The 26,438-nt window shown below is 43.7% G+C and overlaps 1 protein-coding gene across 3 annotated transcripts; it reads left to right on the top strand.

Annotated features, from left to right (window-relative positions):
- Positions 1-835: 835 nt before the first annotated feature.
- WDR86 (WD repeat domain 86) lies at positions 836-24,594 on the top strand. 3 transcript variants are annotated; one of them, XM_069859286.1, is made up of 7 exons: positions 836-932; positions 1,104-1,390; positions 4,064-4,205; positions 5,735-6,167; positions 16,091-16,226; positions 20,995-21,098; positions 23,064-24,594. In XM_069859286.1, the coding sequence occupies exons 2-7, from the start codon at positions 1,228-1,230 to the stop codon at positions 23,280-23,282; spliced, it is 1,197 nt and encodes a 398-aa protein (XP_069715387.1). In that variant the 5' UTR covers positions 836-932; positions 1,104-1,227; the 3' UTR covers positions 23,283-24,594. The 3 variants fall into 3 exon arrangements, with proteins under 3 accessions (XP_069715387.1, XP_069715389.1, XP_069715386.1); XM_069859288.1 differs by lacking the exon at positions 836-932 and having other exon boundaries at positions 958-1,390; positions 5,735-5,974; positions 6,059-6,167; XM_069859285.1 differs by lacking the exon at positions 836-932 and having other exon boundaries at positions 960-1,390.
- The last annotated feature ends 1,844 nt before the right edge of the window (positions 24,595-26,438 follow it).

Genomic DNA, 26,438 nt, shown 5'->3' with positions numbered 1-26,438 from the left:
CTGTGTCTGCCCTCAAAGCCAGCCCCGAGGAGCCGGGGAGGAACCCGAGCTGCGCGGGGGGGATGCGGGGTTGGGCCGGGTTGTCTCGGTCCCAGCGCGGTTATTAAAGGGTCTCCGGCCCGGAGAGACCCTCCCCGCCCCTCGGCTCTTCCCCGCAGAGGAGATGAGGGGCGGCGAGAGGGGCTGAGGGGTCCTTCTTTCCTCTGAAAGAGCCGGGGGGCGTCCCGGGAGGGCGAGGCGGGGAGCGGCGGCACCGAGGAAGCGGCGGGGGAAGGACGGGGGTGGGGGGAAAGGCGAGTCTCCCCGCCCCGGGGAGGGGGGCTTGGGAGCGGCTCGAAGAGGGAGGGAGGGACGGCGCTGGGGGTAGAGAACCGCCCCGAGGTGGGATGAGAGGGGAGAAGGGATGGGGGGGCAGCCCGAGGGGAGAAGGGATGGGGGGGGAGCCCGAGGGGAGAAGGGATGGGGGGGGAGCCCGAGGGGAGAAGGGATGGGGGGGCAGCCCGAGGGGAGAAGGGATGGGGGGCAGCCCGAGGGGAGAAGGGATGAGGGGGACCCCGGGGGGAGAAGGGATGGGGGGGAGCCCGAGGGGAAGAAGGGATTGGGGGGATCCCGCAGGATGGAGAGAAGGCTGGGGGTGGGCGGGAGAATATCACACAAGGGAGAAAGAGGCTGCGAGAGAGGGGAGTTCCCGTGGGACAGGGGATGGGGGGAGGGGGGGGTTGGCATCCCGCAGGATGGAGGAGAAGGCAGGAGGGGGGTATCCCGCGCCGGCTCCATCCATCCATCCATGCGGGAGGAGGCTCCCCCGCTCCGGAGGGCGGAGATGGAGCCGTGTGGGAGGGCTGGGAGCCGCGAGGGGACCCCGGGGGGCTGCCCTCCCTCTCCATCGCGGCTCGGAACCGCTTCGGAGCGGCGTGCGGAGCGGGCACCCGGTAGCCGGGGGCTGAGGGGCCGCCTGCCCCCGCGGGGATTCGGTTCCTGGGGAGAAAGGGGTGCCGGGTGGCTTCAGCACGCCCTGGCTGAGCAAGTGATGTATCCATGGGGGGTGTGTGTGTGTGGAATGATCTAATGTCTTCTCGTTCCTCCTTTGTGTCCCTGCGCAGGACCCTGGAGCACCCTGATGGTTTCTGGGAGCTGAGGTTATGGTCGGTGGGACGCGGCTGGGGGTCCCGAGCTCAGCCTGGGGGCCGCCCGTTCCCCACGATCTGACCCGCCGGGACCCGCAGGATGGGGAACGGCGGCTCGGCCGTCAAGGTCTGCACCGATCACCGAGGGGGCATCAACTGGCTGAGCCTCAGCCCCGACGGGCAGCGGCTGCTGACGGGCAGCGAGGATGGCACCGCTCGGCTCTGGAGCACCGCTGACAGCCAGTGCCGGGGCCACTTCCAAGGTACAGGGGCTCCTGTTTGCCTGCGTTTGGAGCCCAAAGCCTGGCACAGGCCACACGGCATGTTACGGGCTCCTTTAGTCTCTGCAGCCAGCATCATGCTTATTGTGTTTTCTTGAGTAATGTTATTGAGCTGTTTCGACCCAAACCAGGTTACATGGGCTACTGGCTGCATGGATCCTTTTATCTTTGGGTGTGGAACATAGTTGTTTAACTTGCATCTCTTTATGGAAACCCTCTGTTTTTTGCACCCTGATGAAATCTGGACTTTTTTGTTATTCCCTTCCTCTCTTCCCTCCCTCTCTGCCCTCTCCCCTCTTCGTCCTTTTAATCATCTAATTTTCCAGACCGTCTTTCTTTAGAACCTCTTGACACAGAAGTCTGGAAAGAAACCTTACTAAATAGGCTGGTTTTTACCCCCCACATTGCACCCTCAGAAATTTTAACTGCTGGACTTTCTAATTTCAAATTAATTTTGTATTTTAATCAAAACTTAACCATCCTTAGACTAGTATCTCGATAATTAAAAAGAGGAGAAAAACTTGTGCAGTCATTCCGGAGTCAGATGCGGACTAAAGAAGTTTGTATTCTCACTCACTGATGTTCTTTTAAAATGGGGGGGAAAAAGCTCTTACATTTGGATTTTCTGATCCTTTTTTCTTCCAAAGAAGAAATCACATTTCTGTGATTCTTCTGTCGTTGTTTGTTTGTTTTCTTGGTTGTTTTAAACTATGGAGTATTGTCTTTTTCCCCCCACATCCTGCCATGATTCTAGCTCCTGGAAAACTCACTGCATTTGCTTTAGACTTTGAAATCCCTTTAAATGATGAATTAACATTTTAACTAGAAAGAGAAATACATTGGTATAATACTCAGAATCTGGCCTGTGTGCTGCTAGTGTTTGGGCTAAACTCTGGAGGAGGTTGGCTAGATGGTTTGTGAACTTTCTCTTGAATCAGATAATTGTATGAATTTTATATTTATGCACTCGCACAGTTAGGTAAACTTTTATTGTGCGAGCTCTGATACTGATAAACGTGCATCTATAACAAAGTTTGAAGCTTCTATCACAGCATAACCAACAGACTCCTCTGGTGGCTGCTTGTGACCAGACCAGAACCAGACCTTGGCTACCACAGCAGGATTTGGCATCCTTTTTGTGGTTTAAGTATTACTGATGGCTTAAAATCTGACTGACAGAATTTGGTGCAGTAACTGAGATACTTTTTTGATCTTCTCAGAGCAGGATTACATGATGCTGTGAGGAAAATGCTGATGGTTGAAACCTGTCCCATTTAAACTGCTTTGATAAAAGTTTTCACAAAAATGTAAGGATCGGTATAAATTCGTTTATGGGCTATATGCTGTTTAATTTTTCACATCTGGTGGATTTGCTTAAGAGGAAACAAGATGTGTGTTTGTAACATGGATTCCGGTTTGTTTTTGAACTACGTTAAGGCTTTTGAACTGCAGGAGTTCTAATAAAATCTGGTTTTTGCTGTCAGTGAAATGAAGTGTTTTACTGGGCAGTATGCTTTCCCTCAGTTTTTTTTTACCATCTCTTTATTTTAGAACATGATTCTGTTTTCCAACATCTTTGTCCATTTGTCTCCATTCAATCAAATTTGCCCTTATACTTTTTCTTTTCTTGTCAGAGAATAGTGTTATTTAAACCACTGTAGGTCCTTCCAGCTTCAACCAGTCTCTGGGGCTCTTTTGTGATAGTTTCTTGAGAGGAAACGGTTCTGACCTTGAAAGCTTACAGTCTTCAAAATTAAAACAAAAGAGTGCAGGATACTATCCCAACAATTCAATAGGTGAAAACAGCTTCACACAAGAGAACACGAACAAACCTGGAAGTTGACTCTTAAGGTGATTCTTAAATTTGTTGTGTGCAGTGATACAAGAAAAAGAGTACATCTAGCTAAGCAACAACAAAGGCTTAAGGTTGCAATATTGATTCCTCTTTGCTAGCATTGTTCTGTTTTCCACAGCATGAAACTTTCAGAGTAGCGGATGGGTCTATTTTTATTGTAACTGTAGAATCCCAGCATACCCTGAATATTCTAAGTAATTGTGTTCTTGTTCTTTCTTTCTGTGTCATTTCCTTGAAGGTATACTGATATTTTGAAAATTGTGGGTTTTATTCATGTTATTAGTCATAATGGGGAAAGAATTGGCTGACTTTTTACCATTATGTTTTTTGTTTGTTCATTCTGCTTGGACAATAGTTTCATGCTGTAATTTAGGTCTGTTTGTGCCCCGACAATCAGTGGGCTGGCTCAAAATGTGGCTTTTTTTCCTGACTTCTGAAGAAGGAAGCAAAAGCATTTCTTTATTAAAAAAATAAGCCATTTTTTAATTGGTTTTAAACTTCAATAGTCTGAGTTTTATTATTCTGATATTAATTTAGCTCATGATCTGCCTGATGGATAGAACTGTACTGTTTTACTCTTTAACTTAATCCTTATATCCCTGAAGCAGAGTTTTCTGCTGTTAATCAAAAATGTTGTGTTTTATACATATCCATAAATGTGAAGAGCATGGTGATGCGTTTAAAACTCGATTTTCAGTCCATTTGTTTGTTGTATTTTCCTTTAGTTAGGGTGAAGAGCTGGACCAGTCTGTCGTGCTTGCGTGCACGATGATTGAATTTATTTCCTGTGTTGTTCCTAGGACATGAAAGTTACATCACCTTTTGCCACTTAGAAAATGAGGCCGCCTTCACGTGTAGTGCAGATCATACTATTCGGAAGTGGGATGTGATGACAGGTCAATGCCTGGCCATTTACCGAGGACACACATCGATTGTTAACAGGTTGGTGCTGTGGAGTTCTTCCCTTGTGTTCCTGTGATCTGTTACCACATATATTGTCATTTTATTGCAATTCTCCATTACTGCGCTAATAAAATGGGTTGTGTAAACCTTTGAGTTCATGCTATGCGTATTCTGTGCTGTAATGATTAGTTTTCCTAGCAACAGTGCTGACACATCCATAGGCAGCAGATAGGAGCGAAGTGAAAGGCACACAGCAGGGGAATTGAATCCAGAGCTGGGAATGAAATTCCAGAAGAAATTAGTCAATTGATAACAGATGCTTCTGATAAATAGATTTAAAAACATCACGTCAAGCCTTTGTGTCAATACTAGGGATAAAGTCAGGGCTTTTTCTAGAATTACTATATCTGTTTGTGCAAAAGAAGTTTAATATTAAGCTGATTGTGCATGACTGATTGGCCTGTCAGTTTAAAGTGCCTCTTAATAGCTGGGCTGGACTTAATTAATGGCAAATAAAGCAGTCGAAGGTTGATATTCTTGCCTTACTTTTTTTTTTTGTGGGTGTGTTTTTTCTTCCTTACTGAACTGAAAACACATACGATGTGAGCTAGATTCTGTAGATAGTTAGGAAGGCTGTCTCTGTCTGTATTTTGGCACTGGCTTGATTTTTGCTTGAATCAGCAAATGGGAAATATTGTCCCTTTTCATAAGACTTTGTTGCCAGTTTGAAAGGTTCCTGAGGACCAAACTTGGCTGACAAAGAAGTCAGCTTACAATGTTCCCTATTTCTGTTTTGGAAGTACGAACTGTAGAGATTTTTCTGTTGTTATATCTTTGTGGAGCTATTATTCATTATTGTGAAGGCCTAGTGGGTTGAATTCTTGAGTTGTAATTTCCCTAATAAGTGGGCTGCTCTTGCTGTAACTTTTTTTTTGAAGTCCTGGTCTAGGTGAAATTAGGTGTGTGGGGTTTTTTTTTCCATGTACTCTCTCTGTTTGATGGAAGGATGATTATTTTTGCGAACTCAATTACAGTTCAGGTTCCTGGAATGTATTTTTTTGTTATTTTAATTTCAAGCTATTTTCATAGGTCAGTTCATAAATAATTATTTTTAAAGGTATACTAATAAATAATTATCAACAATGGCTTAATTTTTTTAAGAAAACCCAACAAATCCCACAACAAACTCTTAGTTAGTGTGTGTAAATTAATGGAAAGTATATGACGGTGCTGCTGGAGAAGATTTTAGGAAAACACAAATACCCAAATTTACAGTGCTAAAACGTCTGCATTGCTGTACCTGAATAAGAGGTCTCAAGTTTAAAAGGAGAAATAGGGGAGCATTTGATGTTTGGTTGTTGTTTTTATGTTGTTTTATTTTTTTAAATAAAAAAGTTCAGAACCAATGTGTGTTAAACAGGGATGCTGAACTGGGGCTACGTGTGTTAGGTGTGTTGTGTTCATGCTACTGTTTGGAACTTCAGTGTGCTTGGCGTTGAAATTGTGACAAAAAATGGCTGTGTAAAAAGAATGATGCTGTTCATACATGCAAACTGAATTTTTTGCAGGATCCTGGTTGCCAAAGACTATCTCTTTAGTGGCTCTTATGACAGGACAGCCCGCTGTTGGAGTGTGGACAAGGAGAAACAAATCCAGGAATTCCGGGGCCATCGGAACTGTGTCCTGACTCTAGCTCACTATTCCTCCAGGGATGTTCTTGAAGAAGAGGAGGAGGAAGAGGAGGAGGAGGAGAAAGTGAGCAGAGACCTCCTGGTGACAGGTAGCACCGACTGCACTGTGAAGGTCTGGTGGGTGTCCAGTGGGCGCTGCTACCAGACTCTGCTGGGACACACTGGGGCTGTCTTATGCCTTACACTTGACGCACCAAACAGGGAGCTGTTTTCTGGCAGCACGGATTATACCATTCGAACGTGGAATATTGTCACTGGTGAACAGTTGAAAGTGTTCAAGGAGCATCAAGGATCAGTAATTTGCCTAGAGGTAAGAAGAGCGGTTTCTTTAAGAGCTGTTCAAGGTGTGTGTCTGTATCCTAACTCTTGGGGGGTCTCTGTTGTCTTTTCGTTCATAAAGAAGCTCTTCTGAGACAGATATAAATGGTAAGCTTACGCATTCATGTAATAACAAAATACTAGTGTGCTGTGGTCTTGTGACAACTTCTCTTTACCTGAAACACTTCGTGGTGTCCTTTTGGCTTCTGGTGGCTATCCTGTTCTAACTTCTAGCTCAGGATCTACCTAAATCCTCCTAGGTCTTGAAGTTCATGAGCAGGCTGGCTGGGAAGACTGCAGGATTGTATACACAGGATCACCAGACTTTGAACAAAAATAACCTGAGCAAGTAGGCACAGGGTGAGATGACTTAAAAAGGGGAGGGAAAAAAGACAGAGCAAACCAGATCACTTAAAAAAAACCCCGAAGCCCAACCCAAAAACTGTGGGCAAAAGATAATAGGAAAGCATAAAGCTAAAAGAAATCCTGCTTTCAAAACCACACAGAAATAATTCAAGAAAAGAAAGGGAGAAGGAGATGGCCAAGACGAGAGAACGGGCAAGGAAAATGGAAAAGAGAAGTAGAGCATGGGGGAGAGAAATCAGGAAATAGTGAAGGAGAGAAGGGGAAAAGCTCAATGTGACCTGAAAACCTATACTCTGTTTTTCTGTTTGCAGTCTTTTTCTGATGAACGCTGCCAGTTTTGTTAATGTTGCAGAGGAGAGGACGTTAGTCAGACAGAAAAGGGTAACTATTGCACGAACGCTCACCCTGTGCACTCCATTATCTGCCAGATAATGCTAATGATTTATTTAAGGAAGTTATGTGATGGTCAGTAACTTAGTTTCAGGTCAGCAAACCTTAAATGTTTTTAAATATATGTGTTTGAAAGTTAATATCAGTAGTTTTTCTCACTGCTCTCCTTGTTTGTGTTTGTCATCCATAAGTATTTTTCTTTTACAGAGGCTACAGTATGTATTTTTCTATAGATGTTTAACAAATGTTGCCTTTGTTTTTAAAGAAGGTACTCAGAGCTGACACTTGCAGACTGAAAACCTAGTAGTACTGCAGGAATTCTGTTTTCCTTCAGTTTTAGAAAGGAAAACAGATCTCACAAAATCATGTTGCCCTGGAGTAATGTTTGTCTTGCTTGGGTAAATTCTTGGTGTTAAAGCTTGTTTTTATGATATTGTGGTAATGTATTTTGAGGATGTTCAAGTAAATCTGTTGCTGCTCTTTGTGTCACGCTATGTTTTGCTGTTTTAATTGTAACTCTTCTCCAAGGCAGAGATTGGCAACAGCAAAGCTTGCTTTAATTTAATTGAGTTCTGGCTAAAATCGTTACACAAAACTGGCTTGAGCCTCTCCCAGAAGCCTGGGAAATTCAATTATGCTCTTTGAATGCTCAAGAATGAGCAATGCTTTTCTGCTTGTGAGCATGGAATTAAACAATGGTTTTAAACAAAGATCTTGTAGGGGAGAGGAAAAGCAAAACCAATACATCTATTTGGAAGACCTGAACATTTCAAAAGTACACAAGACTACTGCTGCCAATACTGCATTGGCAACGGTCCTAGCCAAATCTTCTTCTAGCTGTAACTGGTAGCCCCTTACTTTTCTCATCACCAGTTGATGTTTGAGGCTAGAAGAGTCCGGCTGAGGAACATAACTGTGCCCACAGAGAGCATTTAGTCTCTAGGCCTCTAAAACTCATCCCAGCTTAAGCAGTCACTGTACTGCTGTTGAATAGCTTTAAGATGTCGATCTTCCCTAATTCCTCCCTCTTCCTTACTGGGTTCCACACTAGCCCTTCTGTTCCACTTGGCTGCCTCTCAGCACAGCCAACATGGTATTTTCATTCTTTTAGAAAGGGGTCAATCATTAGAATCCATACAAAGATGTTACAACAGAAGGGAAACTTCATGAATAGAGTTTTTTATTTATTTATTTAGTGGATTTTTTGTTTTTTTTTTTTGTTTTGTTTTCTTTTCCTCAAAAAGCTCCTGGAGCCTTTTTTTTGCCTTGGCCTTCTTAGTTGACACTGTTGCACTCTGCAGCCCTGTGTTGGGATAGTATTTTTCAGGTGGTGGTTGTGAGTTGCTCACAGTAGCCAGCAGATGGTTTAATTGTTGACAATAGTTCATTTTTTTCAGGGCAGAAGTGAGCTGCTAATTACGTCAGTTTTTCACTCCCCTGTCCTGGAGGAGCCGAGTTTGTACCAGCAATTAGAGACTCTTACCTATTCTCTGGGTGGTACAGTGCTTTTGTGGAGAGAATAAAGGGGTGGGGGATAAAGGCTTATTTTTGTTTTACTTACTTAAAGATCCCTAAGGGAGGGTGACCTTTCAAAAAGTTCTAGAAATGCTCATTGTGATCTCTCATCCTGGACACAGATCAAGAACAATTTGGATATTGAGACCATATTTTCCCCCATTACTTTCCGGTAAATACCAACAGTATTGCTGTAGCAGTGAGTGGAAATTCTTGGAGCTTCCTGAAGGAGCATTTCTGGGTAGATATCCATAAAGCATACCCCTGTTTCCAACCTTGCTTCCTGCAGTGCTGGTGTGTGAAAAGCAGAGGGGTGATGCCACAGGCATGTCTGGATTTTGAATGTTCCTCAGTTGCTTGAAGATCTGTTAGATGTTGTTGCCAGCTGGCATAGATTAGAGGAGCGTGAAAGCAACTCTGATCTAACATGGCAGAATGGGAATTGTTGGTGGTGAGCTTTTAGCTTTCTCTTTTTCCCTGTCCTTGTTGGTCCTAGACAGTGGAGTGAAGGGTGAGGTGTTTGGATATTCTCCAGGGCTTGTCCTGCTGTCCTGGGTCAGTCTGTTAAAGGCAATTTAAACAAGCTGAACTGCCTGCATGTGGTCTGCTGTCAAAGTAGTTCTGCTGCAGGTGCCAGCTTATTCTAATACCGCTCTTCTCTTCTTCCCTCTATCTAGATTAGACTGCAGAGGTTCTGCCAGGAGGCTTTCTATCCGCAGAGGGAATCATGTGCAGGCTAGGCACATTGGCAGCCTTGGCTACTTCACTCTGATAGTTGGGCAAGGTAACCAGCAGTGGAGGAGCCAGAACTCTTCACTGTTTCTCCTGCAGTGCATTGATAGTTTGACAGTCAAGGGACGGCAGCTGTCAGAGTGCTCCCTCTTCATCTGAGAGCCAATGATAAGATTTTGTAGGAGATGGTGGGAAAACGCGAGGGTGAGCTGGGTGCAATGATGCAGTTCATGCTAGTTCTTCCACTTAAAAATGTCAGGCCTGGCTAAAGGCCAGTGTTTGCAATTAAGAATCAAACATATATTTTCATTAATGTGACTGCCTGCAATAGGCTGAATAACCCTGACTTAAGTATTTACTTCTGTGTGTTTTTCTAAATGTCTCCAAAGTGGCTTTGCAAACTGTTCACAGGGATTGCTTTGTCCTTTGCTGATTGTTCTGCCTCTGACTATTTATCAAAATTGTACTGCCAAAAGCTGGCAGAGAGAAATGATCCAGCTTGGAATTTAGCTTGGATCCTATAGCAAACATTCTTGCAAGAAACCGCCTCTCTTGCAAAAGGAGTTTTTAATGAACATGAGTGGGCAAGGACTTGTGTCTAGTTTTTCTGCAAAAGATCCTTTGTTGTGACCGTTACCTTCAGTTGCCTTTTAAAGCTGACTAGAAGAAAAGAATACTTTGAACAAAGCCATTGCCTGAACTCTGTTTCTGTGCTTAACTGTTGTGATCACAGGACAGATTTTTTCCCCTTGTCATATCAGTTAAATTAAGTGCGCATATTCTGTGTAATTTGAGTTTATATTTGTTGTGTAATTCATCACAGGGTGAAGATGTAAATTAGAGGAGTAGAAAAGTGGTTCTAGTGCCATTACTTTGCACTGCAGTAAAGAAGTGGAAAAACATTCTCCAACAGCCAGGCCAGAGAGCTCATTCTAGATGGATTCTCAGGGAAAAAAAAAAAAGTGCAATTTCTTGCCCACAGGGAGTTTGTTAGCTCATTAAAATGAATGTGGTTTGAATGGGATCCTGAAAGTCTAACTCGGTGAAGGCTTACATAGTTGTAACTCGAGATTGGTCTGAGCTGATGATTTTTAACTTAGAAGTGGCTGTGAACAGAGGACCCAGCTGGCAGATTGTAGAGTACTGACCCTCATGTGAAGGGTAAGCTGGTGATAGAGATGTGGTTGCTGGTATGAACTCATCCTGAAGTTCCTTAAAACCAGTCCGAGTGCAGTGGGCTTCAGAAAGAGGATGCATCCAAATCTGTTTGGAGAGCTGGTTGCCTCTCCTTGGATGAGGGTTGAATTGTTCCGTACAGCAAAGGTTAATTGGGAGAGTCCATTCCTGTAAGGTTGAAATACCTGCTGAACAGCTCTTTTGCAGATATTTTTGGCATTAATACAGGTGGGAATTGTCTTAAGCTGCTGTATATAGTTAGTTCACCCAAGCTTGTGGAGCAGTAGGGTTGTGATTGTCTTGAGAGACCAGCCTTAGGTGTGATCACTTTGTTTTTTTTATTTCAAACCATGGTGTGTCAGGGGCTGCAATCAAGATCAGGCTTGCATAAAAATGGCATTTTTTAATAGTGAAACCTGTAACTACTTCAGTGTTTACAACCTTAGGGACATGGTTTAGTGGTGAACTTGGCAGTGTTAAGCTTATGGTTGGACTCCATGATCTTAAAGGTCTGTCCCAACCTCAGTGATTCTGTGATATGGTTCTAACTTGTATTTTGCTACTGCTGTTACTTTGCTACTCACAAGCAAGGGTGATTGAACTTTTTCACGGAATAGCAGATCTCCAGCAATTTGGCCTGAGGATTAAGACAAATTTTCTCCATTCATGTGTCTCATTTATTCATTTGGTTCAAAGCAAAATCCCTCAGAGTAATGAGAAAAAAGAACAGTCTGGAATTACATGTATCAATGCAGTGTTTTTTCTTCTGTCGGCCTGAGGCTTGGGCATCTGACTCTCTCAGGTTTTTAATTCTTTTGAAGATGCTTGGGTTTGAAATGTCCACTCAGCTCATTAGTATCTGAGCTGTACATCTGTTCTGTGTTGTCTGCTCTGCTACAGGTGTCCTCACCTCGCCACGCTTTCCTTGTCAGGAGCTTTGTTGGGCTGTTAGCCAAAGTGAACGAAGTTCTCAAAAGCCAGCCAAGGAAAATACGGCTTTGAAAATATCACTTCTCCAGGCTGTTGCAGATTAGGATATGTAACTGGTTCTGCTGATCATTTTTAAACCAAGAGTTGAGAGACTCGGGTATATCCAGGAAAATCTATCAAGTGAAATTTTATGTTTTTCCTTCTGAATCATAAGAAAATTAAATTCTTTAATAAGAATAGAACTGGGGCCTAGGGAATTGGGTAAGGGTTTGGAGACTTTGGATTAGAAAAGCCCAGTAGCTATGGACCTGGGGGCCTAGCACACGGAGTATTTGCTGAAAATGATTGTGCCTGGATGCGCATACCCCAAAATTGGTGACAGTCTTGGCAGCAGGGAGGCTTAGCTCCCACTGAATCCTTTGTTCAGTTTTGGGCCCCTCACAACAAGAGTGACGTTGAGGTGCTGGAGCGTGTCCAGAGAAAGGCAGTGAAGCTGGTCGAAGGGGCTGGAGAACAAGTCTGATGAGGAGTGGCTGAGGGAACCAGGACTATCTAGCCTAGAGAAAAGGAGGCTGAGGGGAGACCTTACCTCTGTCTACAACGACCCAAAAGGAGGTTGTAGTGAGGTGAGTCTTTTCCCAAGTAACTAGTGATAGGACAAGAGGAAATGGCCTGAAGTTGCACCAGAGGAGGTTCGCATGGGGGTGGATCTGAGTTAAATGGCCTCTGCAGACCAAGGAGATTTCAGCTTGTTTGGAGAGTCCCATAACCAGTAGATAGGAGAAGCCAAGCCAGCATATATTGGTTAGCAAAAGTCCTAGGAAGGAGAGCCAGCAGAACTAACTGGAAATCAGTGCTTTGTGAACCTGTCTGGAACTGGGCAGAGTAACCATGTTCCAGTCCCTCTTTTTCAGGCTGTTTAGATAGTTTTCAGTACAATCATGACTCAAGAAAAATGATTATGGGAGCCAAAGACCTGTGCTGCTGGCTCACGTTAGGACCTCCACTGATGCCACAGCAGAGGTGACCTGTGCCTAGCCAGTGTGATGGCGTTTCCACACTCCAGAAGACAGCTCTGGACTAAAAATACTGATTTGACATGGGTCTGCTTGAATTGGTACCTCTCTCTTGCTCTTCTCAGACAGAATCCCATCTGGATTTCATATACTCTTGACTAGTTTTGGGGATACTGTTCACTGCTGCTTGTCACAACTGCCCTGAAGCATGTAATGCTTCCTGTGCGTTATAGAAAGGGATGGATGCAGCCTGGATCAGCCACCCAAATCGGGGCTGTACTCTGGGATTTGAGCTGCCAAAAGTTAGGATGCTATAAATTTGAAGTCTTTTTTTTGGATGTACTTTAGTTGTGTTATATCATGGCTCCTCATCTATAAACCAGAGAAGGTATTTATTTAATATTAAACAAAGCGTGGGGCCTACTTGTAGGGTGTTTTGGCTAGGGGAACAGTATGCAATAGTGATTGTTATTTTGATTAAATGTAGATATCTGAGGGGTTGTAGCTTTGACTGGAGTTAGAATCACAGAATCATAGAATGCTTTGTGTTGGAAGGGACCTTAAAAATCATCCTGTTCGAGCCTCCTTCCGTGGGATCAGGTTGCTCAAAGCCCCATCCACTATGGCCTTGAACACCTCCAGGGATGGGGCATCCACCACTTCTCTGGGTAACCTGTTCTAGTGCCTCACCACTCTCATAGTAATGAATTTCTTCCTAACACCTAATCCAAATCTGCCCTCTTTCAGCTTAAACCGTTCCTGCTGTCTGTGCACTCCCTGATCAAGAGCCTCCTCCCCAGCATTCTTGTAGGACCCAAGTCGTATACTAGACCTATCTTTAGTCAAGTGAAGGAGTCATCTCACTGAAGTTGATAGAGATGGTTGCAGCTGAGAAGTTTATCCTTGTCAGAGGGGGAGGAATAGCGAGTTTTAAAGCGTGCTCTGTTCTGACAGCTGCTTCAGGATGAGGTGAATTGTGCCCTAGACTACAGTGACTATAAGGAGATTCTATTAGCTGTAGATACCTGCATCAGTTTAGATGAGGTGATGTCTGCGTCATGTCACTGAAGGCAGATCTGATTTGCAACTTCAGCCTGAGCTGATAGCTCTTGATCTTTACAGTTGAACTTGATGATCTTAAAGGTCTTTTCCAACCTAGTGGTTCTATGATTCTATGATTGATGGCTTTCTCCACTAATAACTATTACGTGCTCTGTGTTTTAAAAATAAATGAGAGGAAATGAGAGGCTGTGGGACAGTTGGAGCCTGCACTGGGTTTTGTTGTTGGCTGTGCTGCAGGCTTAGTCTGTGGCATCCAGTAGGTTGTTTAACCTGTTAGTATTTATGTTTCCAGGCAAGGCTGAGAATCCTTTGCTGCTGTGCTCACCTGCTTAAACTGGTGAGGAGGAGGAAGGTGCATAAAAGTAGATCATGAGGCAGCCTGGGTAGTACAGAGGCTTTAAATGTAATGAAGGTGGTTGGCGTGCCGGCCATCTTGCCAGATCACTGAATGAGCATCGGAAGCTTTTATAGCTCTTAAACTGCTGGTGCTGTAAATTAACTGAGTAATCCCACATCACTTAACATGTTTTTATATTTAGTAAATGAGGAAATCTAGGCAAGTTGCAGCTTTTCTGTTTCAATTCAGTATTTATACACACACTTAATAATAGAAACGAAGCAGTGTAACTTAATGTACCATTAATTCAGACTGGCATTCATCTGCAGGAGGTTTTAACTTAGTGTTTTCCTTTGTTCAGTGGGTGGGTCGATGCTACTAGCAAAAAGTCTGAAAAAGAAATGCAGTGACTTGGCTAAGAACAATGCAGGAGGATCTCAACTCAAAGCATCCTCTTCCATTTAGCAGGTGCAAAGTGACAATGCTCTTCGTGCCTGTTCAGGCTGAGCCTGGAAATTAAAAGTCAGGTTACCTTCCTTAGACTAACTGTGTAGCACTCAGTTTTCATTAGTGCTGCTGGTCATTCCTTCTCTTTCCTCATGGAGTTGTAGTATTAATGCCATTCCTAAAACAGCTGAAAAGTAATAGGATGTGACATTTTAAAGTACTGTCGACTTTTAACAGTGGTATGTGTTTTACAAGCTCTTGACGTTTAGCTGTGAAAACTGTCCCGTGGGCCAAGTTCTGCTGGGGGAAGTGTGGCATGCGCTGCTCCAGCTGGGCTGCTGGGCGCTGCATCCAGTGACCGTCTCGGTCTGTCTGCATGGGTTTCTCACATGGGTTAGCACAGTCCCGTCACAGTTGTGTTTCCTATCTTAAAATACCTTTATTTCATGTAGTTGTAACACGGTGCATACATTTTTTTGCACAAAGCTCACTTATGATGCCTTTTTGGAATGGTTTTATTGCTTTTTCGTGTGGCAATGGAGATAAAAGAGCGTGAAAAGCATTCCAGCCTTACAGTTACAGAGTGTGCAAAGAGTGGGGACTGAAGGTTTATTGGAATCTACGGCAGTGGAAGAACCAGAGCCTTAAAAGTGACTTATAGCAAGACTCCAAGCTGGTTTGACATGTGTTCTGCAACTGGTTTCCTGGAGATACCTGAGAAGCGTACAGGATTAGTGCCTTGCTGGTCATTTGAACCTTCTGATTGGTGTGTCTGGAGGGCAGACAAGGTGTCCTTACTCATGCAGAGATTGCTGTAAGTCCATGAAACTTAACCTCGAACTACAGCCCACAGGTTGCTGTGGGAGCGTGCAGTGACTGCCTGCCTTCATTATACTGCCTTCAGAGGGTAGGTGTTGGGCTGATTCTCTGCTCGGAGGAGCATGCAATCAGAGTCATGCGTAACAATGTCTGTTAAAACCTTTAGTTTCTTTTAATTAGATGGACATGGAATGCAAGATTTTTCTCTGGGCTGGGGCAAGTTTCTCTGATGAGCTGCCAGGCTTTGGTAGTTTTGTTGCTGTGTACTGGCTGGTTTTATAGTCTTGCACAGGTCAGTTATTTTCTCTCTGTCCAGGTTTCCCCACTGCAGTCCTTCTTTTTGTCATTCTCTGTCGTGTCTGTATGGAATAAAAACTGATCTTCCCCACAAGTGAGTTCACACAGCGTACAGGATAACGTGTGTCATGAGGCACCGTTCTTTGGGATTTATAGGCAGAGGTGCTCTAAACACACAGCAGAAGATGATCTGTTGAAGATGTTTAGAAACCTGTGTGAGGAAAGATAATTATTTAATCATTCAGTAACATAGTCTAAAAAGACTTGTGGAATTGCAGATACAAAACAGTTTCAAGGAAGAATTACTGTTTCCAAATATTGAGCTTGTGAGGAGTAATCATGCTGAGCCCTGGTTTATGTTGAGCAAGATTTTATTCTTCTTTTACTTCTTTTTTTTTGCGACTCAAAATAGTTCTGAATTTTTTGTTGTAATTAAAACTTACAGTCTGATAAGATTTCTTGTCAAATATGCTTTGCAGAAACTACCCTGCAGGGGTGTTTTTGAGGCTGTATGGATGAAACTAATAATGGAAGTAGGGTTAGCATTGTTAAGCTCACTGAAATCCTGCCTGCTTGCACCAGCAGATGGACTAAGTTTTTTTTCATCTTCTGAAATGCGGGAGCTGTTTTTAAGGCCCAGAAGTCAATGGGAGATGCGATCGTGAAGGTTGGTTTTGCTCACCATCCCTCTGTTTCAAGGTGTAGTTTTTGTTCTTTGTAACAGGCTGTTGAGTTGGAAATGGTGGCTTGGGATGAGTCACTTCAGTGTGGTTCTCTCACGAACATGCCTGAGAGACTATTGCTGATGTTTTTTTCTTTTCCCTTCAGCTAGTGAATCGGCACTTGTATTCAGGAAGTGCGGACAGGACAGTGAAGTGCTGGTTAGTAGACACTGGGGAGCGAATCCAAACGTACAAGGCTCACAAACACAGCGTTAGCACTTTGAAATACCACGCTGGGATCTGTAAGTTGCCTTTCCTATGTTCAGCAAACCCCTGTCTCCTTTTTGATGTTTCTTTTTGATCAAAGATTGTCAATAGAGAATGCTGTAATTCTGAAGGTTTTGAAATTATCCCTTTTTCAACTCCAGCATGCTAATGTTCAGTATCAAAATCCGCTGTACTGTTCCATCTGGGAAGCTTAGATCTTCCCTACATTTTCCACATCCCTCTTCTGGCAAATGAAGAGGCAGTTGCTTTATCTCTGTTACCAAGGGAAGTGGCCTATACCCTGAGCTATCTGTGGGTAGTTTGTAAAGCCATGGTTTAGCCTTGCTAGGCCGATGATGTCTGTCAGTCTGCTCCTCCTGCGTACTCAGGGACAGCAAGTGCTGCTGCGGGATGTGCAGCCCTGTGCCTGCCTCTGCTGCTTGTAGGTACTGCATCATGGACTGTCCTCAGCCAGAATCACATCCCAGGTGCTCACTCTTCTTTCTCCTAGACTCATTTTCCACATGTTCTTTTCTCATTATCTGTCCTCTTTCATGTATTTGTTCTCCAACCCACCTTTCTGCAGTAGCCAAGTATTGCTTGCCTTACCAATGCTTGGGACTTGGTTCCTCTACTCTCAGTGCTCCTGTTAATAGTGGTAGCTTTACATAACTGTCTGTTGTTGACATAACAGTATATTCCAACTCTGAAACCTCCCTCTTTTAAATCCCTCTCTTGGCTGGCTTTCCTTCTGCACGTCATCTCTGCATTTCTGCGTTTGAGTTACAAGACTGCGCCTATGTTCTTATCAGCCTGAACCTCTCTATGTGTCATCCTGGTCTTACTCTGACACTGATGTTAGACTTGATGTGCCTTCATTTGCTTCCCAAACAAGTACTTCCCTCCTTCAGGGTGACCAGGATGATGGTGCCTGTCTTAAACTAATCTAGAAATTTGCAGCGCTTTCCTATTTCAGTGTCTGTACCTCAGCTATGAAACCAACGTGTTACCCCAAATGAATAGTTGCTATTTGGGCCTTGGTCCCCCCTCTGGCTCCTCGCTCAGTGTGACGGTGATATATGGCTGACAAATGCCAGGTGCTGCCTGTTAGAGGAGTTGTACCTGCACAAGCAAGTACCGCACGTCACAGTGTGACGGTGGTTGTCCAGCACCGCGCTAGATGTGGCTGTCTGACCACATTTATAACCCAGTAACTGAATTGATTTCTTAATTATGTTTGGAAACTTAACGTGAAACCAAGCCCATAGTAGATCCTGATTTAATCAGGAAGGCTTTTAGTTCCTCTTTTCAGCATTAGACCCACAGCACTACTTTTCTCCATTGATCGTAATTTATGGTTAATTTCAGCTCTCCTGACCTGTATTGCAGAACTACCCCACTCTGCCCTACCTGCAGGTCATAATTTCTGCTGATTTCAGCTTTTGCAGTTGGCTGAAGGGGAAAAGGTCTGAGATTACACTGCACCCTGGTGTTATTATTGCTTAAAGATGCAAGCAGGTAGGGTAGGGGAAACAAACCAGAAATTTTAATCCAGGGTGAACACTGGCAAGCAAAATACTGATTAGTGTGTGTGTTTTCCCCCTTTTAATTATAAAGATGCAGAACAAAACACTGAATTCATCAAGACTACCCAAAGGCAAGATAATTTTTCTAAACTGAAGCTGGCCTGATCCAGTGAGGACTCTTCATGCCTGGGTGGAAGAGGGAGAGACTTGTTTCATTCATTAATGAGACGTCCAGAGCTGCATTTTTTTGGTGTTGATCCTGCTTGTCATACAACCAGTACAGATTTGACTAGACTTTCTAAAACCATCATGAAGTAAGTTTAGGCTCAAATGGAAGTCCCATTATCTGCTGCCACCCCCATCAGCTTTGCAGCTCTCTCTCTTCCCTCTCATTCCACTGCCCTGTCCCTGCCACACACGTGTTATTTTTCCCTAACATTCTTTTTTTCTTAAAATGCAGGCAATATTGCTTGCATTTAGTCAGACCTGCGAAGAACATCCTGATAGTGTGAGAGATGTGGTCACAGAGTTATTTAAGATCTCATTTTAAATCAAATGTAAAAATACTAACAAAGTCAAACAAGGAGAATTGAATTGTTCCACTTGAAGAGTAGAAAAAATGTCATGGAAAAATATTAGGGACATGTTTGAATAGAATTTAGATGCATTTTAATTCTTGAAAAAGGACCTTTCCCCTTAATTTATATACTATGCTTGCATTATTGTAGTACATTGATCACTTGTTTACACAGTATTTGATAGTTTTGTTTCACTTAGAATTACAAAGACCTGTTCAGCGGATATCAGATGTCAGAGCTAGTGTCACTTAGAATCCTAGCTGTCCTGCTGAGACAGATCGGCACAGTGTGTCTATTCTTTGTCTTTCAGAAATGTGGACAAAATACAGAAATTATGGTTCTTTTGGTTTATGTTGCGTTTGTACCAGCACAAAAACAAGGAAAGAATCTCACCTGGGAAGTGGCAACTTTCTGTTAGAAGATCTTAATTCTGTTGTTTGTTATCTGATCAGTACCCAAAGGCTCGTTGCCCCAAAGAGTTTATGTTCTAAAGAGGAAAATATAGTAGAAGAAAGAGAGGAAGAACAGATGTATGTCTCCAGAATGGCTTTTATATACAGGGAGTTCAGACAGTTCTAGGAACTGAACTTTAAACCATCAAAATGTGTTTCTAGTGGCTTTCCTCAGTCTGCTTTTGTAATTAATAGCATGGGGAATATTAAAGCTGGTTCTCAATCTAGTTTACTTAATGGTATTATGTTGTTTTTTTTCTCTCCTACAGTATGTGCACAGTCATTTAAAATTTAATGCTGTTTATATTTTTTCATGTTGCAAAAACTCCGAGGGAAGGTTTATAACCTGTTCTCCCCCCCAGGAAGCTATGAAATTTAAGCAAAAACTAAAAATGGTTGTTGATCTTATTTTTTATTGTTTGTTTGCTTCGCAGGCAGTGTATGTATAAGAATATATTTAAATGCTAAATCTGGGTTAGATCAACAGCTCTCCTTTGAAACTTAGAGGTGCAAAGAGACTTCCTAAATCTGGAGTGACAGTTCAAAAAACATAAAGGGTGTCTGTCAAAAGCAAAACCCTGACAGTGATAGCTGCACTGAGCTGACAGCTGCATAGTGAAAGCAGCTCTTAATTGGTTCCTGCTCTCTGCATGTGTGCAGAAGTATTAAGTGATTACCATTCACTGGAAAAAAAAAAAACCCTGTACCTTGTTCCCTCCTTTACATCATTGTTACACATTTGCAGAAGAGGTTGTGATGCTTCTTCAGGATTGTGTTGGCAATTGAATTTATAGTGACCTATATAAAAGGACATTGATTTTCCACATCTTGAAGGTGCATCTAGGAAGTACACAGCCTCCTGCTGTTTAATTTGAAGCTGAAAAGCTGATGGCAGTAGGTAGTCTATTTTCTCGTCTCCTGTTGTAATCCTGAATTTATTGCTGTAATAATTTCCTCACCTCTCTTTAGGAATCCAGTGCCTGCTTCTTCCAAAAGATAAGGTATCCGTTGCCTTCAGGCACATTGATTTTGGAAAAATCTTTCAACGGTTTTTGCAAAGACCTGAAATACATGGAGCAGTGAATGTATTGCTTTATGCAGTTCTGAAATCTTTACCTCTAGATAAACTCGAGGAGTTTGGGTTAATTGAAGGAAAGTGACTGTTTACAAAGACAATTTGTAATTCTTAAAAGCACACAAATGTGCTCCTATTTCAGCATATTGCTAAGCAGAAAATCTAAATACTCAACACTGCCTTACAGTTTCTGGATGGAGCAATTCTGGGGTTCTAGTCACACTTCAGTGTTGAGAAATTGTTCTTTGAACACTTTAAGATACCTTAAGGAAACTTGATGAGCAGCCAAAATCCCTGGTCATGCTTCATTTAGTTTAAAATACCCCCAAATGCCCCTCTTGCAGCACATGTACAATATAACACATAGAATACATGAGGTATAGCCAGAATTCTGAAGTAGTTCCGTGTCGTACTGAAATAAAGACAGCGTGGATCATGAATCATTTGAAAGGTCTACAGCATGTAGAGATGCTAAGCTACAGGTTTTAGCTGAAGAAATCTATTGCACTGAAAGAATTTATAAAGCTTCTTTATAGAGCTGCCTACTCACTTCTGAGGACAGAAGATTTAACTGCATTATTTCAAGAGACATCCATACCCATTCATAGTAAGCTTATGGTTGAAAATGGGTGAGGGAAAGGATATGGTTTAAGGAAACTAAAGCCAAATTCATATAATCAGTGTGAGAGCTGGTTGCTGTGGTTTGCAGCTCCACTCTACAGATGTGTCTGCTGCTTGATGCAGCAGCAGAAGTGATGAAGATACAGAGTGGAAACCTGGAAATGACTATGGTAAAACAGGAAGGCTTAGTGGTAATCCAGACTTGAGATAAATTGCCTGCTTAGACTTACTGAGGCATGTTTGAGGGAGGGAAGTACACGTGGAAGAGAAGAACAGAACTAGATATTTGAAGCGTGCGTGGAGTGAACATTGATGTATTTAGGAACTTAAGGCTTAAGGCAGTGCAGTGTTTTGAAAGATATAAATGAAAACAAGCATGCTGGGGTCAGCAAAATGAAAACAATTTGAACTTGCTGTAACTGAGAAGAGAATTGAGCCTAGAAATGATACGTCATCCTCCTTTGTGAACTAGTTCTATGAACTCTGACAAACTGACCTTTACGTGGCTGCTCACATCTGGCCGTGCGCCGTGTCGTGTGGTTGCCTTGCAGTGTTCACAGGAAGCGGTGACGCCTGTGCAAGAGCTTTCAATTCCAGGAGTGGCGTCCTCCAGAAGATATTTCGAGGGCATAAGTTCATCATCAACTCCATCCAGGTCAGAAAGGGGTTTGCTGGGATTTTGTGTGTCTGATCGCTCCCACATTTGTTTTGTGGGAATTAATGTGGTTAGCTGCTCTGTGTGTCTTGGGTTGGATGTTGTTCTAGGGTAAGATGAAGACTTGAATATTCCTTTTGTAATTGTAGAGACGCTCAGTAATAAAAAGGATAAGTGAAACCACAGAGTGAGTCTCCAGAGATGGTCCTGTGTCTGTGATTGGAGGTTTTTTCAGGTCAGAAAGAAACAGATGTAACTGATCCTGTGTAGAGGCAGGGAATGGACTTTGACCTCATGAGACCCCTTCCATCACTGATGATAAGTGTTTGTGGTGCTGTAGGTGCAAAAGAAGTTTCTTCCTTAGCCAAGCAGAATGATTTATAGCATTATCCCCCTAGCCCTCGACAGTCTACTACTGCATACTATCCTTTCCGATCTTAGTGAAGAGCTAGGGGTTATTTCCACATGCTGTATGTAAACATTCATATAAAATACTGTAATGGACTCATAAAATCACAGAATGGTTTGAGTTGGAAGGGACCTTAAAGATGATGCAGTTCCAAGCTGACACATGGAACAGTCTCTGCCACTGGCTTAAAGTCCCTAATGAGTTGCTTGTGTGTTGTCTAGCCTCAAGTGATACTGGCATTTAAAAGCTAAAAGGAGAGGAATTAATTGTCCTCGGTGGCAATGCAAAGATCAGTATCATGTGAGGAATCCTGGGGGGGAAATTTTGAATCCTTGGATGCTTCATGTGTTTAAGAGTCCACATCTCTCTGCATCAGGATCTCAGTAAAAGCTGTGTGCAGGATGAAGATTTTACTTAAATACAGGAGACACTAGGTATTTCTGGCAGGCTGAGAGTCAAAAGGAAAAAGAGAGGAGATAACAAAATTCCTTTTGGAGTTGATCTCGAGCGTACTGAGATGTAAATGTTGTTGTCTTTTGTGTGTTTTTCTGAATTAGCAAGTGGCTGGTTGGTCTGACACTACAAACACTTGGGTATTGACCTGTTGGTTGTGTAGCAGATGGTCACCCAGCTGTATTTGGGTGATGACTGATGTAATTGCTCTGTGCAGCTCTTAAGTGTTGACATTGACAAGACCAAAGCCTAACTTTGAATTTTGGTTTGGTTTTTTTTTTTTTTGTAATTTTATTTCCAAGTGTACAGGGCAAAAAAATCCTGGGAAGAGAAAGAGGACTGAGAAGTGGTGACCGTAGTATGATCTGAAATATATGGATGAGGGGGCTGTGGTTGTGCAGTGCATGTGTGATGCTCTGTGGTGGTGTGAGCCAGACTGCTGGTGGGATTCTCGCTGTCACGACTGCCTCTGGAGACTGCGAGTGTCCATATGGACAGCCTGATGCAGGAAGGGGAAGATGATCAATACTGAGGGCTTACTTCTAGGGTGGCATGAGAACAATTGGAACATTACCAATGGCAGCAAACATTTCACTAAGGAAATGAAACTACATGGAGAATAGAAGTTAAATTACTGCAGGTTCACAAGAAGAACCAACAGGAATTGTATCTATAATATATTGCAAAGGAAGAAGACAAGTGAGAAGGGAAGCATTCCTGAACCCCTCCACTGCCTACTGATGCTGGTTTTGGTGCCTCCTTAAGCTTCATCTTCAAAACCAGCTGTGTGAAACCAGCACAGAAATTCCCAGCTACAGCCTACTCTGACATTGAGTTTAGTTCCCTTTTGCTTTTCTAGTGGGTTTAGGTTATAAATAACTCTTAACTGTTTTATGGCTCTGTGAAGTGGCTGAGAAACGAGTCCTGACTTAGTAATATCTCATCCCACTTCAGCAGCTTTTGCGATAATTTATACCAGCTCTTGCAATGAGCTGTCAGGCCTTAAGTATTAGGATCAAGCTGTGTTTGCTCCGATTTTTGAGTTTGATTGTGCAGATTCCGAGCTGTGCAGTTTGGTATTAAATGTGAGCCTGTTGTTCCAGATCCACAATGAGTTGCTCTACACAGCTTCCCACGATGGCACACTGAGGATTTGGGACATCCGGGGAATATGCAAGAGAAATAAGCGGCGTTTGAAGAAGGAGAGATCTGGCCAAGGCAGGAGCTCTCAGAAGGGAAGCCTATCTCGTCTCTTCAACAATAAAGTCGGCTGTATGGTACAGCAAGAAAATGGGGAACACGAGGCCGTTGAACTCATGTGACTGCCCAGAATGGACTTTCTGTCAGTGACCAAAGCCAAACCTTTTGTTTTCTGCACCACTGTGTCCATGCAAAACAGAATTTGGAAAGAGATGGGGAATGGCTTTGCTTGCACTTCTTTTTCAGGAGCCAGGATTCTCTGCGACTGTTGGATGGACTCAGATCTTGTTGCTGTGGAGGACGCTCAGCTGAGCAATGCTGGCGTCTGGAGGGGCCACGGTGGGGTTCAGGTGACAAACCTGATGGTGTGTGTGTACTTAACAGCCGCTTGTTTCCAGTTCCCTCTGGCACAAAGGCGTTGCGCACATCTGCCTATCTGGTTCTGAACAAGAGATGTGTTCTCCTGTTCCTCTTGCCCCCTCACATGCCCTGTTTGGCTGAGTGCAGAAATGGAAGGTGCCCTGCTGTATGACTATGAATTTGGTTTCCTCAGCTGCCTGTCAGGTCTGTGTTTTGCTGGTCAGACCAGCTAAACACAGGCTCAGCAGGAGAAGTTTAGGCAAGACTGGGCACCTCACTGCAAAGTTGGGAGTAGTAGAACAGAAATAATTTTTACAAAATATAAGCTAGAACAAGCTAAACCTCTGACCTTTTGTACAGAGGTCACTGTCCCAAGGCTCAGCAATTGTCCTCCTCCCAGCAACCCTGCAGGCTCTTTTTGTACCTTCTGCAATCCCACACTTGGCAAAGGAAGCATCTGTGGCCCCAGCGTGTCCCCTGTATGCTGGCGGGGGTGTGTGCTTCCAGCTGCTGCTTACCCCCAGGCTCTGTTCCCTGGTGGGAAGCTCCTGATCGGTTCCTCTGAAGGGCCTCCTCGTGGCAGAAGGTGCAAGCTCTTCATTAGGCACCAGGTCTACAGTGGCAACTGCACCATACCTGGGCAGCCTGGCCCGCAGCTGGACTGTCCTCCCTGGGGAAGGGTTCTCATATCTCCTGGGAATGTCAAATTGTATTTTACAAAGAAGAGGAGAACAAACCAGGATGATTTATTGGGTGCTCTAGATCTGTTATCTTTCCTCTCTATGTGGTTGTCTGGCCTTGGTCACTAGGGTGTTGGTAGCATCAGACAAGCAAAGTCAAGAGAAGTTCTCCCAGTCTTTTTCCAGGTTCACCCCTCTCTGATAACCACTGAGCCACAAATAAACAAGGGTTCTTATATTTTTCTATCTGTAGATACCACTCTTTGTAGAACCAGTACATAAATATCTAACCACATGTTTTTATTTTTATGGCTTTATTTATTCTGTACTACAGCAAAATAAAAATGCTGTGTTCTTTTTTTAGAATGGACTAATAAACATGTGGCATCTATGGCCATCTCGCTGCCTAGCTTTTATTTCCTTCTCATTTAGAGGTGAGTTGCCTGGCTGCTGAATCACAGCAGTTAATATGGACTAGGGTAAGCAAAATAAACATACTTTTGGAAACATTTCTTGCCTTTCCCTCACTGCTGGGGCTGAAGACAAGCATGCGGTGGAGCTGTCCTGCCTCCTACCAGGCACCAGCCTCCCAGAATTCTGTTTCCCAGGAGCGGCCAGCCACAAACCAAAGGTCAGGCTTAAGGGAAAGCAGAGGTGACTAAAGAGCCCCACATGCTGGTTCAGCGCTCACTGAGGAGGCACTGAAGACCCCTGCTCTGAAACTGTGACCTTGCCTCCTTGTGCTAGGGCCGTCACTGCTCCTACGTGCCTTGCTGAGCAGCTTGGTTCACTCTTGCCCGGCAGGTTTCCACACTTAGTAGGAAACAGCATTTTAATTATGTGAAATGCCTACCAGGAGAGACTAATTTGGGAGGTCTGCATGGTGTAGACTTAATTCCACCGTCAACCTCTTGGTCCTGTCGTCACAGCGCAGTACCAGCCCTATGGGAAATGTTTATGAGACGGTGGCTCCTGGTTGCTGGGGTGAGGGCTTGCTATGCAGCTAATTCTGTTTGTGTTTTGCTTACGAGGTCAATGCTAAGCAGGAGGCCTTTAGCAGAGACAGACAGAGCTGCACAGATGGCCTGGGCTACACTTCTTGTTTAAAACTTTGCATGCAGTCGGTTGACAGGAGAGCTTATCTGGCCATACAGCAGCTGCACACAGCATTAGCAAATGGATTTAATAGACATAGACCTTAAAGAGTGGAATTAATGAGTCATTACCACTTCTGCCTGTTGCTAAACATATCACAGAGTCTTCAAATGCATGGTCAAAATTAACTTAAAACGCTGAGCCCCTGTGTCCTGCCTTGCCGATCACTTAAAGCTGCAGGCAGTTCCCAGGAGCAGAAGGCAGCCTTACATCACTGAGGAACGGCTCCTCTGACAAGTGCTGCCCCTTACGGTGCTAATTTTAAATTCCCCCAAGGACAAACCTTCACTTATTACACTGTCACTGCCACTCTGCTATGCAAGCCACTTCAAAGAGGAGAAATACCGCCAGTGAAGCCCTATGCTGCCTTCAGAGCCTGCCCAGGGGCAGGCATAAGGCAATGCCGGGATGCCAGCAGGTTTGGGAACCCCTCTGGCTGAAGGAAAGAATAAATCTTGTGTTTCCCCACCTACTACTTATTACAACTACACGCATTGCTTTGTATGTTTTTCTCATTTTCAATTCCTTTGTATATTCTAGTTATACTCTGTATCAGTCCAGTGGTTCCTCAGTGCTCCCGTGCAGAGAAGTGGAATATTATGATTGCTGGGGCTGTTTCTTCCCTCAGACACTTGTATTGCTGGCTTTAGAAATACTTCAACCCTCTGTGAGGATATAAAACTACTCAATTTTTACAGCACTTGCCTTGATACGCAATTATGAAATACAAATAATTCCTTAACAGTGTAATCACTCCCTGCTTTTTGCTGTCCTTGGCTAAGGTAGCCAGGGAAAAAAATCCCCTCCTGGAGCTGTAGTCCATCAGGCCAAGCCCCCATTCCTCCAAGCTCACCCTAAAAGAAGTTTAAGCCCTCATTTCCCCACTGATAAATGCTGGGTAAGAATAAACTGTCACCACATGGATGTTCAGTTTTCCAGCAGCGGCTGTAAGGCCTCAATTATGATTCTATGAATTTGTCAGTTCCTCTGCTCCCACCAGCGCCAGCCCTGTGCCAGAAGCAGGCAGGCCATGGGCTCCCTCTACTGTGAGGCTTAAGCTACGGAAAGCAAATAAACCCTTTT

This window comes from Phaenicophaeus curvirostris, chromosome 6 (genome assembly GCF_032191515.1).
Source record: "Phaenicophaeus curvirostris isolate KB17595 chromosome 6, BPBGC_Pcur_1.0, whole genome shotgun sequence".
In the NCBI taxonomy this organism is placed as follows: Eukaryota; Metazoa; Chordata; class Aves; order Cuculiformes; family Cuculidae; genus Phaenicophaeus; species Phaenicophaeus curvirostris.
This window is presented reverse-complemented; position numbering and strand designations above follow the sequence as displayed.

Bases quoted from the DNA above. Each gene is read 5' to 3' on its own strand.
- WDR86 (XM_069859286.1), top strand. From the start codon at position 1,228: ATGGGGAACGGCGGCTCGGCCGTCAAGGTCTGCACCGATCACCGAGGG. The intron at 4,206-5,734 runs GTTGGTGCTGTG...AATTTTTTGCAG, and splicing joins CACACATCGATTGTTAACAG to GATCCTGGTTGCCAAAGACT. The intron at 16,227-20,994 runs GTAAGTTGCCTT...GTTGCCTTGCAG, and splicing joins GAAATACCACGCTGGGATCT to TGTTCACAGGAAGCGGTGAC.